Genomic DNA, 15337 nt, shown 5'->3' on the forward strand with positions numbered 1-15337 from the left:
TACCATTTGTGTAATCATTCATTTACATAGGGTAATGTTGTTTGATTCATTCTGTTATTTTTTTCCCTATCCTCCCACCCCTTTTCCCTCTATACAGTCCCTCCCTTCTCCATTCTTGCTCCCTCCCGCCCCCATTATGTGTCATCATCCGCTTATCCGCGAGATCATTCTTCCTTTGGTTTTTTGAGATTGGCTTATCTCACTTAGCATGATATTCTCCAGTTTCATCCATTTGCCTGCAAATGCCATAATTTTATTATTCTTTATGGCTGAGTAATATTCCATTGTATAAATATACCAGTTTCTTTATCCATTCATTAATTGAAGGGCATCTAGGTTGGTTTCACAATCTGGCTATTGTGAATTGAGCAGCTGTGAACATAGATGCGGCTGTGTCTCTGTAGTATGCTGATTTTAAGTCCTTTGGGTATAGGCTGAGGAGTGGGATAGCTGGATCAAATGGTGGTTCCAAGTTTTCTGAGGAATCTCCACACTGCTTTCCAGATTGGCTGCACTAATTTGCAACCCCACCAGCAATGTATGAGTGTACCTTTTTCCCCACATCCTCACCTATTGTTGCTTGTATTCTTTTTTTTTTTTTATTTTTTTCCAAGCCAAACTGTATCCAGCTTTATTAAAGATACTTTTCATAAACAATCATGGTATTTCAGGCAGGACATGGGCAGACAATCGTTAACAGTATACAACAACTTTCAAACTCCCTTCTTCGATGGACTACCAAAATCAGAAAGCCACTATAAAACCCAATGAAATCTTCATTTGATGCTCTGAATAGGGAAAGTTTAGAGTGAGGGTTGACATTTCACATTTAGCATGTTGTTTAACAACTTTTCACAAGCCGACCCTGACTTTCAGGAAATGAAATGAAAATGGCAAAAATTATTAATCTGAAGATCCACAATCTAGAAAAGGAACTGTTGCTCTTCTGAGGGACAATATCTCAATGTCACTGGGAAGTCCAGATTGCCGACACACTGGTAAAACCAATTGTTGGGAGACAGGTCCCAACAGGTCTGAGTGTAGGGGAGTTAAGTCTATGCCGATGGCAGAGAGGGAGAGGAGGACATAAGATGAGTTTGAGTTTTTCCATACCACAAGGCGTTTGTGCAAAGGTGGCTGTGTGTGCCAACATCAGGGAATCCCTCCTCTTGGGAGCCAAGAGGAAGTCTCTCAAAACTAGCAGGGGAAGGTGTTTTTCCCCACAGCAATCCAGCTTTGGAGACATTCTACTAGTGACGTATACGCCTTCCCCTGAAAACAATAATGAAGTGTTCTGTGTGCTAACAACATAGCTTTAAAAAAAAAAAAAAGAAAAGAAAAGAAAAAAAAGGAAAAGAAAAAAGAAAAAAAAGTAAAACAAAATTCTGCATTTTTATAAAACTTGATAAAAAATAGTATTTCAAACTGTACAGTCACCAGAAGTACACAGTTATCAAAAATGCACACACTTCACTTGGCATCTCCAGCACCTTCAGCTTTCTGTGCCTGGTCTGTTTTGGCATCTCCATTTTCTGCAGGGTTATTCCCATCCTTGCCAGCATCAGCTTTTCCCTTTTTCCCTTTGGGTACCTTCTCTCCCTTCTTTGCAGGGGCCTTTTTAGGCTTGGGCTCTGGCTTTGGAGGAGCAGGTTTAGCAGACAACCTTGCTGATCTTCTCTGTGGTTCGTCCTTCACCTTGGCTTTATCTCCTTTAGCATCTTCTTCAGCCTTTCTCTTGGGCATGGTGGCAACGGCAGTGGGACGCAGGCGCTGGACGCGGGGATGCAGCCGTGCGCAGCTTTGGTCGGTCCGGGGGTCGTTTTCGCCTCTTCTTCTTCACACTGCTCCTGTTGCTTGTATTCTTGATAATCGCCATTCTAATTGGGGTGAGATGGAATCTTAGGAGATTAAATAATACACTATTATATGATGAATGGATAACAGAAGACATCAGGAGGGAAATAAAAAAATTCTTACAAGTAAACAAGAACAAAGACACATCATATCAAAATCTCTGGGACACAATGAAAGCAGTACTTAGAGAAGATTTATTTCATGGAGCGTATTCAATAAAAGAAGTAAAAAAATCAACTAATAAACGAGTTGGAGTAGTTTCTCTTTTTTATTCTGTCATTTATTACTAATTTAAATCCATTATGATCTGATAGAATACAAGGTAGTATCTCTATCTTCTTGTATTTGCTAACATTAGCTTTAGTTTTGATTTGCATTTTTCTCATTACTAGAGAAGTTGAACATTTTTTCATATATCTGTTGATTGCTTGTACATCTTCTTCTGTGAAGTGTCTGTTCATTTCCTTAGCCCATTTGTTGATTGGATTATTTGTATTCTTGGTGTAGAGTTTTTTGAGTTCTTTATAGATTCTGGAAATTAGTGCTCTATCTGAAGTATGAGTGGCAAAGATATTCTCCCCTCTGTAGGCTCTCTCTTCACATTACTGATAGTTTCCTTTGCTGAGAGAAAGCTTTTTAGTTTGAACCTATCCCGGTGGTTGATTCCAGCTTTTATTTTTTGGGCTATAGGAGTCCTGTTAAGGAAGTCTGATCCTAAGCCAAAGTTGAAGGTTTGGACCTACTTTTTCTTCTATAAGATGAAGGGTCTCTGTTCTGATTCCGAGGTCCTTGATCCATTTTGATTGAGTTTTATGCAGGGTGAGAGATAGGGATTTAGTTTCATTCTGTTGCATATGGATTTCCAGCTTTCCCAGCACCATTTGTTGAAGAGGCTATCTTTTCTCCATTGCATATTTTTGGCACCTTTGTCTAGTATGAGAAAATTGTATTTATTTGGGTTTGTGTCCATGTCCTCTATTTTGTACCATTGATCTGTCTATTTTTGTACCAATACAATGCCGTTTTTGTTACTATTGCTTTGTAATAAAGTTAAAGATCTGGGATGCAATACCCCCTGCTTCGCTCTTTCTACTCAGAATTGCTTTAGCTATTCTGGGTTTCTTATTCTTCCAGATGAATTTCATGATTGCTTGTTCTATTTCTGTAAGGTACACCATTGGGATGTTAATTGGAATTGCGCTGAATCTGTATAGCACTTTTGGTAGTATGGCCATTTTGACAATATTAATTCTGCCTATCCAAGAACATGGGAGATCTTTCCATCTTCAAAGGTTTTCTTTAATTTCTTTCTTTAGTGTTCTGTAGTTCTCATTGTAGAAGTCTTTCATCTCTTTTGTTAGATTGATTCCCAACTATTTTATTTTTTTTGATGCTATTATGAATGGGGTAGTTTTCCTAATTTCTCTTTCTGAAGATTCATCACTTATATATAAAAATGCATTGGATTTATGAGCATTGATCTTGTAACCTGCTACTTTACTGAATTCACTTATGAGTTCTAAGAGTTTTCTGGTGGAATTTCCAGGTTCCTCTAAATATATAATCATGTCATCAGCGAACAGGGATAGTTTGAGTTCTTCTTTTCCAATTCGTGTCCCTTTAATTTCTTTGGTTTGTCTAATTGCTCTGGCTAGAGTCTCAAGAACGATATTGAATAGAAGTGGTGAAAGAGGGCATCCCTGCCTTGTTCCAGTTTTTAGGGGGAATGCTTTCAGTTTTTCACCATTTAGAATGATAATGGCCATGGACTTAGCATAGATGGCCTTTACAATGTTAAGGAATGTTCCCACTACCCCAATTTTTTCTAGTGTTCTGAGCATGAAGGGATGCTGTATTTTATCGAATGCTTTTTTTGCATCTTTTGAAATAATCATGTGATTCTTAACTTTAAGTCTGTTGATATGGTGAATGACATTTATTGATTTCCGGATGTTGAACCAACCTTGCATCCCTAGGATAAAACCCACTTGATCGTGGTGCACTATCTTTTTAATATGTTTTTGTATGCGATTTGCTAAAATTTTGTTGAGAATTTTTGCATCGAAGTTCATTAAAGATATTGGTCTGAAATTTTCTTTCCTTGAAGTGTCTCTGTCTGGTTTAGGTATCAGGGTGATATTGGCTTCATTGAATGAGTTTGGGAGGGTTCCCTCCTCTTCTATTTTATGGAATACTTTGAGAAGTATTGGAATGAGCTCTTCTTTAAAGGTTTTGTAGAACTCTGCTGAGAACCCATCTGGTCCCAGACTTTTCTTTGTTGGTAGGCTTTTGAGACCTCTTCTATTTCATTGCTTGAAATTGATTTATTGAAGTTGTGTATGTCCTCCTAGTTCAGTTTAGGTAATTCATATGTCTCTAGAAACTTGTTGATGTCTTCGAGGTTTTCTGTTTTGTTGGAGTATAGATTTTCAAAACAGCTTCTAATTATGTTTTGTATTTCACTCGTCTCTGTTGTGATATTTCCTTATTCATTCTGAATTTTAGTAATTTGAGTTTTCTCCCTCTTTCTCTTTGCTAGTGTGGCTAAGGGTTTATCAATTTTATTTTTTCAAAGAACCAACTATTTATTTTGTTAATTTTTCTGATTGTTTCTTTTGTTTCAATTTCGTTGATTTCGGCTCTAATTTTAACTATTTCCTGTCTTCTACTACTTTTGGTGTTGGTCTGCTCTTCTCTTTCTAGGGCTTTGAGCTGTAGTGTTAAGTCGTTTATTTGTTGATTTCTACTTCTTTTGTTGAATGCGCCCCATGACATAAATCTTCCTCTAAGTGCTGCTTTCATAGTGTCCCAGAGGTTTTGATATGATGTGTCTTTGTTCTCGTTTATTCTGAGAATTTTTTTTATTTCCCTCCTGATGTCTTCTGTTATCCATTCATCATATAATAGTGTATTATTTAATCTCCAGGTATTGGAGAAGTTTCTGTTTTTTATTCTGTCATTTTAATTTCAATCCATTATGATCTGATAGAGTACAAGGTAGTATCTCTATCTTCTGTATTTGCTAACAGTAGCTTTGTGGCATAAAACATGGTCTATTTTAGAGAAGGATCCATGTGCTGCTGAGAAGAAAGTGTATTCGTTCTTTGGATGCTATATTCTATATAAGTCAGTTAAGTCTAAATTGTTGATTGTGTTATTGAGATCTATGGTTTCTTTATTCAATTTTTGTTTGGACGATCTATCCAGCGGGGAGAGAGGTGTGTTAAAATCGCCTAGTGTTATTGTGTTGTGGTCTATTTGATTTCTGGAATTGAGAAGGATTTGTTTGATGTACATGGATGAGCCAATGTTCGGGGCATAGATATTTATGATTGTTATGTCTTGCTGATTTATGCTTCCCTTAAGCAGTATGTAATGTTCTTCTTTATCCCTTCTGACTAGTTTTGGCTTGAAGTCCACATTATCTGAAATGAGGATGGATACTCCAGCTTTTTTGCTGTGTCTGTGTGCATGGTATGTTTTTTCCCATCCTTTCACCTTTAGTCTGTGGGTATCTCTTTCTATGAGATGAGTCTCTTGCAGGCAGCAAATTGTTGGATTTTTCTTTTTAATCCATTCTGCCAGTCTATGTCTTTTGATTGATGAGTTCAGGCCATTAACATTCAGGGTTATTATTGTGATATGATTTGTATTCCTAGTCATTTGACTCATTTTTGTTTTTTGACATGATTTGGTTTCTCCTTCACTTGGCTATTCCTTTAGGCTAGTTCCTCCCGTTGCTGATTTGCATCGTTGTTTTTCATCTCTTCCTCATGGATTATTTTGCTGAGAATGTTCTGTAATGCCGGCTTTCTTTTTGTAAATTCCTTTAGCTTTTGTTTATCATGGAAGGATCTTATTTCATTGTCAAATCTGAAAGTAAGTTTTGCTGGGTATAAGATTCTTGGTTGGCATCCATTTTCTTTCAGGGCTTGGTAAATGTTGTTCCAGGCCCTTCTAGCTTTTAGGGTCTGGATTGAAAAATCTGCTATATTCTTATTGGTTTCCCCCTGAATGTAATTTGATTCTTTTCTCTCACGGCCTTTAAAATTCTGTCTTGATTTTGTATGTTAGGTATTTTCATAATAATGTGCCTTGGTATGGGTCTGTTGTAATTTTGTATATTTGGAGTCCTATAAGCCTCTTGTACTTGGTTTTCCATTTCATTCTTCAGATTTGGGAAATTTTCTGATATTATTTCATTGAATAGATTGTTCATTCCTTTGGTTTGTTTCTCTAAGCCTTCCTCAATCCCAATAATTCTTAAATTTGCTGTTCATGATATCCCATAATTGTTGTAGATTCTGTTCATGATTTCTTACCATCTTCTCTGTTTGGTCAACTTTGTTTTCAAGATTAAATATTTTGTCTTCAATATCTGAGGTTCTGTCTTCCAGGTGTTCTATCCTATTGGTTATGCTTTCTGTGGAGTTTTTAACTTGGTTTATTGTTTCCTTCATTTCAAGGATTTCTGTTTGGTTTTTTTTTCAGTATCTCTAATTCTTTATTGAAATGATCTCTTGCTTCCTGTATTTGTTCCTTTAACTGTTGATTGGTGTGATCATTTAATGCCTGCACTTGCTCTTTCATCTCCTCCTTCAGTGCCTGCATTTGCTCTTTCATCTCCTCGTTTGCTTCCCTAATTGTTTTAATGATGTACATTCTGAATTCCCTTTCTGACATTTCTTCTGCTGTGCTGTCATTGGGTTTTATTGATGTAGTATCTAGGTTTGTTTGGGACATTTTCTTCCCTTGTTTTCTCATATTGGTCAGATGTCAGTGGGACTTTGTGATATTGCAGAATTCTTCTATTGGCTTATATTGTCCCTGTAGATTTCCAGTGTATCACCTTCCTGCCTTCAGTAGCCTGAAGTCTTGGAGTAACTAGATAATGCAGTTCTTCCAAGGAAAGCTGCCCCTAGCCTGCTACTGCTTCTAGGACTTGGAGCTGGCTCTGTGTGGAAAGGCTCTCACTAGGGGATCTGCTCCAAGAAGCTAGCCTGGAAAGGCGCTTCCCGCCGGAGGGGGCCGGGCTGCGACCTGCTTGGGGAAGTCCCTGGCTGCCCTGTCCTGGTCCTTGAAGCAACCTGCAGGCAGGAACTCACCGCCCTGGTTCAGGGACTTGAAGCTTGGTTCTGTGCAGGAAGGCTCTCAATCGGGGGCCTGCTCCAAGATGGTGGAGAATCTGGCCCTGTGGGAGGAGCCCACCACAGGAGGGCACAGGGCCGCCTTGGGAAGACTCTAGCTGCTCTACCCTACTCTAATAAGCCAGCCGAATCCAGGCCTGCCGCCCAGGCAGCACTTTACAGTGTGGAGGAGACTCACCCCAAGGCTCTATTTTAGTCCGAGTCTCTCAGTGCCTACCCTTCTTGAATCTTGGGTTCTGGAGTGACTGGAGATGCAGTCACCCTCTAGTCTGCCACCTTGGATCGCCCCGTGGAAAAAGCCTGCAGCCGGAGGGACCGGGGGGGGGGGGGGGGGGGGGGGGGGGGCAGGTCCGCCTGGAGAGGTCTCTGGCTGCCTTGCCCTGGTACCAGAGGCTGCTTGAGGGCCAGAGGTCACCACTGGCTTGGGGACTTGTGGCAGGCTCTGTGTGGAAAGGCTCTCACTGGGAGGTCTGTTCCGAGAAGCTAGCCTGGAAAGGCGCTTCCCGCTGGAGGGGGCCGGGCTGCAGGCTGCTTGGGGAAGCCCCTGGCTGTCCTGTCCTGGTCCCTGAAGCAACCTGCAGGCAGGAACTCGCCGCCCTGGTTCAGGGACTTGAAGCTTGGTTCTGTGCAGAAAGGCTCTCATTGGGGGGCCTACTCCGAGATGCTGGAGAATCTGGCCCTTTGGAAGGAGCCCACCGCAGGAGTATGCAGGGCCGCCTGGGGAAGACTCTAGCTGCCCTACCCTACTCTAATAAGGCACCCAAATCCGGGCCTGCCTCCCGGGCAGCACTTCACAGGGTGGGGGAGACTCACCCCGTGGCTCTATTTTATTCCAAGTCTCTCAGTGCATTCCCTTCTTGAATTCTGGGTTCTGGAGCGACTGGAGATGCAGTCACCCTCTAGTCCGCCATCTTGGATCCTCATTTTTGGTTTTTGACATGATTTGGTTTCTCCTTTATTTGGCTATTCCTTTAGGCTAGTTCCTCCCTTTGCTGATTTGCATCATTGTTTTTCATCTCTTCCTCATGGAATATTTTGCCGAGAACGTTCTGTAATGCCGGCTTTCTTTTTGTAAATTCTTTTAGTTTTTGTTTATCATGGAAGGATTTTATTTCATCATCAAATCTGAAGGTAAGTTTTGCTGGGTATAAGATTCTTGGTTGGCATCCATTTTCTTTCAGGGCTTTATGTATGTTGTTCCAGGCTCTTCTAGCTTTTAGGGTCTGAATTGAAAAATCTGCTGATATCCTTATTGGTTACCCCTGAATGTAATTTGATTCTTTTCTCTCACAGCCTTAAAGAATTATGTCTTTATTTTGTGTGTTAGGTATTTTCATAATGATGTGCCTTGGTGTGGGTCTGTTGTAATTTTGTGTATTTGGAGTCCTATAAGCCTCTTGTACTTGATTTTCCATTTCATTCTTCAGATTTGGGAAATTTTCTGATATTATTTCATTGAATAGATTGTTCATTCCTTTGGTTTGTTTCTCTGTGCCTTCCTCTATCCCAATAATTCTCAAATTTGACTTTTTCATGATATCCCATAATTGTTGTAGATTCTGTTCATGATTTCTTACCATCTTCTCTGGTCAACTTTGTTTTCAAGATTAAACATTTTGTCTTCAATGTCTGAGGTTCTGTCTCCAGGTATTCTATCCTATTGGTATGCTTTCTGTGGAGTTTTTAACTTGGTTTATTGTTTCCTTCATTTCAAGGATTTGTTTTTTTTTTTTTTTTTCAGTATCTCTAACTCTTTATTGAAATGATCTTTTGCTTCCCATATTTGCTCTTTTAACTGTTGATTGGTGTGTCATTTAATGCCTGCATTTGCTCTTTCATCTCATCCTTCAATGCCTGCATTTGATCTTTCATATCCTCGTTTGCTTCTCTGATTGTTTTAATTATGTACACTCTGAATTCTCTTTCTGACTTTTCTTCTGCCATGCTGTCATTGGGTTTTATTGATATAGCATCTAGGTTTGTTTGGGACATTTTCTTCCCTTGTTTTCTCATATTGGTGAGGTATCAGTGGGACTCTGAGATATTACAGATTTCCTCTATTGGCTTATAGTGTCCCTGTAGATTTCTAACATATCGCCTCCTAACCTTCGTAGCCTGAAGTCTTGGAGGAACTTGATAATGGAGTGCTTCAGAAGAAAGCTGTCCCTAACCCACTGCTGGGTGCGGGATTGGGGGATGGGTGTGCTCGGAAAGCCTCTCACTAGGCGGGCCTACTCCGAGAAGCCTGCTATGGACTAGGCCTGCCACCGGATGGAGCCGGGCTGCTGGGGAGTGCCTCTTGCCACTGAATACATTTTTTAATACATTAAGGAAATAACTAAGTTTTCCTTCTAAAATCTTTCTCTTTAAGCAGTATTTGTGACAAAAGAAAATTCATACATGAATAACATTTCTTTTTTGATTGTAGATTATCCGGACTTTGAAGTTAACATCTGAGAGTGAATTGTCACAAGTTAGTTCTCTAAAACCAAGGAACCCTCCCAGGTAAATAAGTCATGGTTCAGGAGACTATAACAAGTGTAAAAATGTATTAGAGACTGAATTTATTAAAATAGCAGGCAATTATAATTTGTATATATTTCCCAAGTTAGCAACCAAATTAATTATAACATACAAGATATTAGAACATCTTTTAAATGTTTTGAATTTTTTTTCCTTTTTTGTGGTGCTGGGGATTGAACCCAGGGCCATGGATATTCTAGGTAAGCACTCTACCACTGAGCTACATGCCCAATGCATTTAAATTTTATCTTGAGATAGTACCTTTTAAATTGCAGGTTGGCTTCAAACTTGTGATCCTCCTGTCTCAACCTTCTGAGTAACTGAAATTGCACACATGTGCCACTAGGTATTTTAGTCAACTTTTTCTCTGCTGTGACTAAAAGGTCTGACCAGAACAATTTTAGGGGAGGAAAAGTTTATTTTAGGGCTCACAATTTCAGAAGTCTGAGTCCATAAGCATAAGCTCCATTCCTTGGGGCTTGAAGTGAGGCAGGACATTATGGTGGAAGAATATGGCAGAGGGAAGTAGCTCACATGATGATCAGAGAGCAGAGAGACTCCACTATCCAGATATAAAATATATACCCTAAAGGCATGCCCCACAATGCCCACCTTCTCCAGGCACATCCTACCTGCCTTCAGTTTCCACTCAGTTAATCCTGTCAGGGATTAATTCACTAATTGGTCATAACCCAATCATTTATCCTCCACATCTTCTTGAATTGTCTCACACATGAGCTTTTGGTAGACACCTCACATCCAAACCATAACACTTGGCTTAAGTGTTGTCTTTGAAATTAGCTATTTTAATGTCAGCAACTGATTTCTGTTTAGAGAAAGTAACAAACTTGGAAGAGAACATTTATTTACAAACTAATGTTTTCTCTTAGGTTGAATATGAATTGTAGTGAGATTATGTGCATGTTCAACAGTATGGGAAAGTTTGACTTTGAGGACTCAACAAAGTAAGTATTTTTAAGAATGACAACATACCATTACTGTCTTACAGTACCTGTGTTATCTAAGAGGAAAATTGATGTTTAGTGTGGTATGATTCAAAAAAGCTGAAAAATAAAGAGCTACGATAGATCTATAATTAACGTGTATTATATTTTTAAAAAGACCCAGAAAGGATCAGTATTCAGTTATATATGTGTTATAGTTATATTTAAGATTCATTAATGTCTGTAAGTATTGAACACTGATTTTTATGCTAGGCACTAACACCCAAATATTTAGATAAATGTTGGGGAAATTACAGTGAATAAAGCAAGACATGTAAAAAAATATATGTAATTTATTTGACAATGTATACAGAAGTTGGTAGGGTTGCAAAGGAAGAGATAATAGAGGACTTGGAAAGAAATTTTATTTTCTGCTCTTTGTGGAAAAAAATGAACAGCAAGTAGAAAGAACAAAAGGAGGTAAACATCTCATAAAGAAGAAATATGAAATAGCATGCTACTTTGAGAGAGCTACGCACAATTTCATTCTGTATATCCCCAGATACATAGGAGCTGAATTCTAAGGATCTTGTATGCTATGTGATAGCATTTGAACTTTATTTTTTAGATCTGTGCCTGCCCATGGTTGCCACTAACCATGTTTGCTACTTAAATTTAAGCATAAATTAATTAAAACTAAATAAAATTATAAACTCAGTTCCTTGGTTGTACAAGCTAGATTTTAAGTGTTCAATGGCCACATGTACTACTAATGGCTACTTGTCTAGTGGCTATTTGTCTTAGTCCATTCATGCTGAAATTACAGAATACTTGAGAGTGGGTAATCGATAAAGAATAGAAGTTCATTTTCTCATATTTATATGAGGAATGAGGGAAAAGGAAGCATTCCCAATAGCTCATAGGTTTCACCTTGGTAACTAAATTGATGGATTGTGATTTTATTCACCAAGATTAAGAATACGGAAGAAAAGTAAGTAGGAAGGTGATAAATAGTAGATACTGTTGAGCTGGGCATGGTGGCGCACACCTTTAGTTGCAGCGGCTTGGGAGGCTGAGGCAGGAGAATCACAGGTTCAAGCCAGTCTCGGTAAAAGTAAGGCACTAAAGTAACCCAGTGACCCTGTATATAAATAAAATACAAAATAGGGCTGGGGATGTGGCTCAGTGGTTAAGTGGCCCTGAGTTCAATCCCCTGTACCAAAAAAAAGAAATAGATAATGTTGAGTTTCTGTTCACCAATTTTCTAAGGAGAATAGTCTAGAGGGCAGATGGATACATGTACTGAAATCTAAGAAGAGATGTTGGTCTTGATTCTGGGTTTAGTAGTAGTCAGACTATATGTTGTAGAAACTGCCCAAAAGAAAATAAATTCATTTACTTCTGGGTGGTTTGTCTTCAGGGAAAATGTTCCCCTAAAAAGCATAACATTCATTACCTTAGGGAACATATATGTCTGGTCCACAGTCCTGGAGACTGGGAAAACAAGCATATCTAACACTAAGTCTGCTAAATTTATATAAGCAAAGTTCACAAAACTGACATATAGTCAGAATGCCAGTTTGTTAATTTAATGAACAAATGTAATTGCTAATAAAGTCTAGAATATTTATGTTCGCATTTTTTTCTAACACCAATACAGAGGTGAGAAACCAAATTATCAGAAGATTCATTGTTTGCAGTTTCCTTTGGAATAAAAAGAATAAAAGATTAATCAAGTAGTTTAACAGCTTTAGGTTGAGATAGCCTTCCACAGTCCTCTTCACCAGAGGGTAGGTCCTCTTCACCTTGTGAGAGGAACTGGAATACCAGTCCTTTGACCAATATCATCTTCCCCCAGAAAGTACTTGGGTGACCCTGAAACCCCTTGAGAATAAAAACAACTTACTGGGCTGGGGATATAGCTCAGTTGGTAGAGTGTTTGCCTTGGAAGCACAAGGCCCTGGGTTCAATCCCCAGTACCACAAAACAAACAAACAAACAACAAAAAAAACCCAACTTACTAATGAGGACATATATCAAGGAAGCTGAGCTAAAATACTTGCTGGTTAGTTAAATCTATATATGTATTCCTGCCTTTTGCTCCATTCTACCTTGTTTTGTAAAAGATTTCCATGCCCCTGAACCCATCACCTCTGCCCCACAAAATGTAGATTTGAGGGCTGGGGTTGTGGCTCAGTGGTAGAGTGCTTGCCTAGCATGTGTGATGCACTGAGTCAAATCCTCAGCATCACATAAAAACAAATAAATAAAGGTCCATCGACAACCATAACTAAAAAATATTTTTTAAAAAATGTAGATTAGGGACAGAAGGTCTTCTCTATCTCCCTCAAGACTGACTTTGAATAAACCCAGTTCCCAGCCAGTCTGTGTTCCAAGATTTTAGTGGAGTGAGGAGCTGTAAAGCCATTCCCTGATCCATATTTGCCTCTCTTTCTGCTCCCATGGGTAATCAACTTCCACATTCACTGTGTTCTTTTAGATATTTTTGTAACTTGAATGTGGTTACTGTCGAATATTTTTACAATTTAAAAACCAGTTTATCTTGTATTGATTCTATACCACTCACTGTAAGGTCTCTCTCCTGATTACTGGTGGTAGTTCATTAACCAGTGAGAGCAGGTATTGGAATAGGTCAGAAACTGTACCCTGAAAAAATATTAAAATTTAAAGCAATGCAAAAAACTGAAGTGAGGTGGCACAGTTGAAGGAGAACTAAACAAAGTGGCGTTCTATAAGCCAAAGGAGAGGTTTACAAAAATATAGTTAGTTAATAGTGTTAAAAATCTCAGTAAGTTCTGAAAAGAGTTGTTTACATATTGGTGTTTCTCAAAGGGTGCACCTTTATTCAGTGTATAGTAATTATGCTTATGTTAAATTCATGCCGTTTATTGGAAGAGACAGACAGATGTGTCATAGCTAAATCCAGGTGGCTGTTTTGGTTCTTATGTTCTATGAAAACACTAGAACTGTTATGGATTCACTGAAATACAAGCTTTGAGACTCAGTCTCATTTCATTGTAAAATTTTTATATTTATAGATTTGATAGCCTTAAAATGGGTATGAGGAGAATATAAAAAAATGAAAAGGCACACTTTTACATTGCTGATGGAGTTGCAAATTGGTGCAGCCACTCTGGAAAGCAGTGTGGAGAATCCTCAGAAAAACTTGGAATGGACCCACCTTTTGGCCCAGTTATCCCATTTCTCGGTTTATACCCGAAGGACTTAAAATTAGCATACTACAATAACACAGCCCCATCAATGTTTATAGCAGGTCAATTCACAATAGCTAGATTATGGAACCAACCTTCAACAGATGAATGGATAAAGAAACTGTGGTATATATATACAATGGAATATTATTCAGCCATAAAGAAGAATACTATTATGGCATTTACAAATAAATGGATGGAATTGGAGAATATCATGCTAAGTGAAATAATCCAATCCCAAAAAACCAAAGGCCGAATGCTTTCCCTGATAAGTGGAGAATGATATATAATGAGGATTGGGGTGGGTGGGAAGTGAGAGAAGAATGGAGGAAATTGATTATGTAGAAGGAAATGAGAGGGAGGGGGTATGAAAAATGATTACACAAATGGTACGAATCTACATTGTGTACAACCATAGAAATGAAATGATATACCCCACTTGTGTACAATGAATCAAATGCAGTCTGTAAAAAATTTTAAAATAAATTTAAAAATGATAGCGTAGATAAATAATCAGTTCTGGGTTAGTGGCTAGAAATAATCATCCCCAGGAGATTCAGATTAATAGTAATTATTAGCCTTTGAAGAAGTTTCTGGTAATTTGCTCATGTTTGTATCCTATGTTTTCTTACCCTGTTTTTAAGCCAGTTAATAAAAAAGAAGAAATCATCTTTATGTAATTTAAGCAAAACAGTTGAACTACTAAATCAAATGACTTCTTTTGAAAACCTGTAGAATCAGATCATTAGGACATGACTATGAAGTTTTTTTCAGCTTCTCAATGACTATCTCTCTTCTTGACCTTTTAAAACCCTGAAGTTTGCGTGGAGTTTGGAACAGGCAAAAAGGTTTCCTTTTGGGTGGTGACAGTGTTCTAAAATTAGTTTGTGGCAGTTAGTTTGTGTTAGTTGTGTAACAATAAATGTACTAAAAATCACTGAATTTTATGTGTCTCAGTATCAGCTATCATGTGGAAAGGAAATGACTTGAAGGTGAATATTAAAGTAGCCATCCTCTATTTTTGTACAGATGTTATCCCCAAGAAAATGAAGTTGGACAGAATGTTCAAAAGAAATATAATAGTAAAAAGGAACTTTCATATGTTACATACTCATCACTAGAAAAGAAAAAGGTTGATGTGTCTGTCCTAACCAGTGAAGCACCAGCACCTCCTTTACAACCGGAGACCAGTGGTGTCCATTCAGAAGGGATTGTCCAGCCACAGAAAGAGGTCATTGCAGTCACAGCCTCTAAAACCATTGCTGTGCTCCCTCAAATGGGATCTAGCCCTGATGTGATAATTGAAGAAATTATTGAAGAAAACCCAGAACGTGAGTGAGAATATAAAAACCTCTGGGGAAGGAATCTTTTATCTAATTTTTTTTTTTAATTGGTATCTTCTTGTTCCATATACTTAGCAGAAAGGGTTTGGTTTGGTTTGATTTTGTTTTGGTACTGGGGATTAGACCCAGTGCTATACGCATGCCAGGCAAGTGCTCTACTATTAAGTTACACCCTAGCCCTTTTTATTTGATTTTGAGATGGGTGTTGGTAAGTTGCCCAGGTTGTCCTCAAACTTGTGAACCTCCTGCCTAAGTCTCTCATGTAGCTAGATTTCAGGTGTATGCCACCATGT

At 38.5% G+C, this 15337-nt stretch overlaps 2 protein-coding genes across 2 annotated transcripts in view; one reads left to right on the forward strand and one right to left on the reverse strand.

Annotated features, from left to right (window-relative positions):
* The window catches only part of RNF17 (ring finger protein 17), a gene marked incomplete at its 5' end in the record, with an annotated part of 117782 nt that overhangs the window by 31332 nt on the left and 71113 nt on the right, over positions 1-15337 (forward strand). The window contains 3 exons of the mRNA XM_079138814.1: positions 9430-9506; positions 10415-10489; positions 14731-15032. Of these exons, the coding sequence (XP_078994940.1) occupies positions 9430-9506; positions 10415-10489; positions 14731-15032 (454 nt within the window). The remainder of the gene's footprint in view (positions 1-9429; positions 9507-10414; positions 10490-14730; positions 15033-15337) is intronic.
* LOC306660547 (non-histone chromosomal protein HMG-17-like) lies at positions 616-1758 on the reverse strand. The gene has a single exon (XM_079138887.1). The coding sequence runs from the start codon at positions 1741-1743 to the stop codon at positions 1471-1473; it is 273 nt and encodes a 90-aa protein (XP_078995013.1). The 5' UTR covers positions 1744-1758; the 3' UTR covers positions 616-1470.

Source organism: Sciurus vulgaris, assembly GCF_902686455.1.
Source record: "Sciurus vulgaris genome assembly, chromosome: 4".
NCBI classification, from domain to species: domain Eukaryota; kingdom Metazoa; phylum Chordata; class Mammalia; order Rodentia; family Sciuridae; genus Sciurus; species Sciurus vulgaris.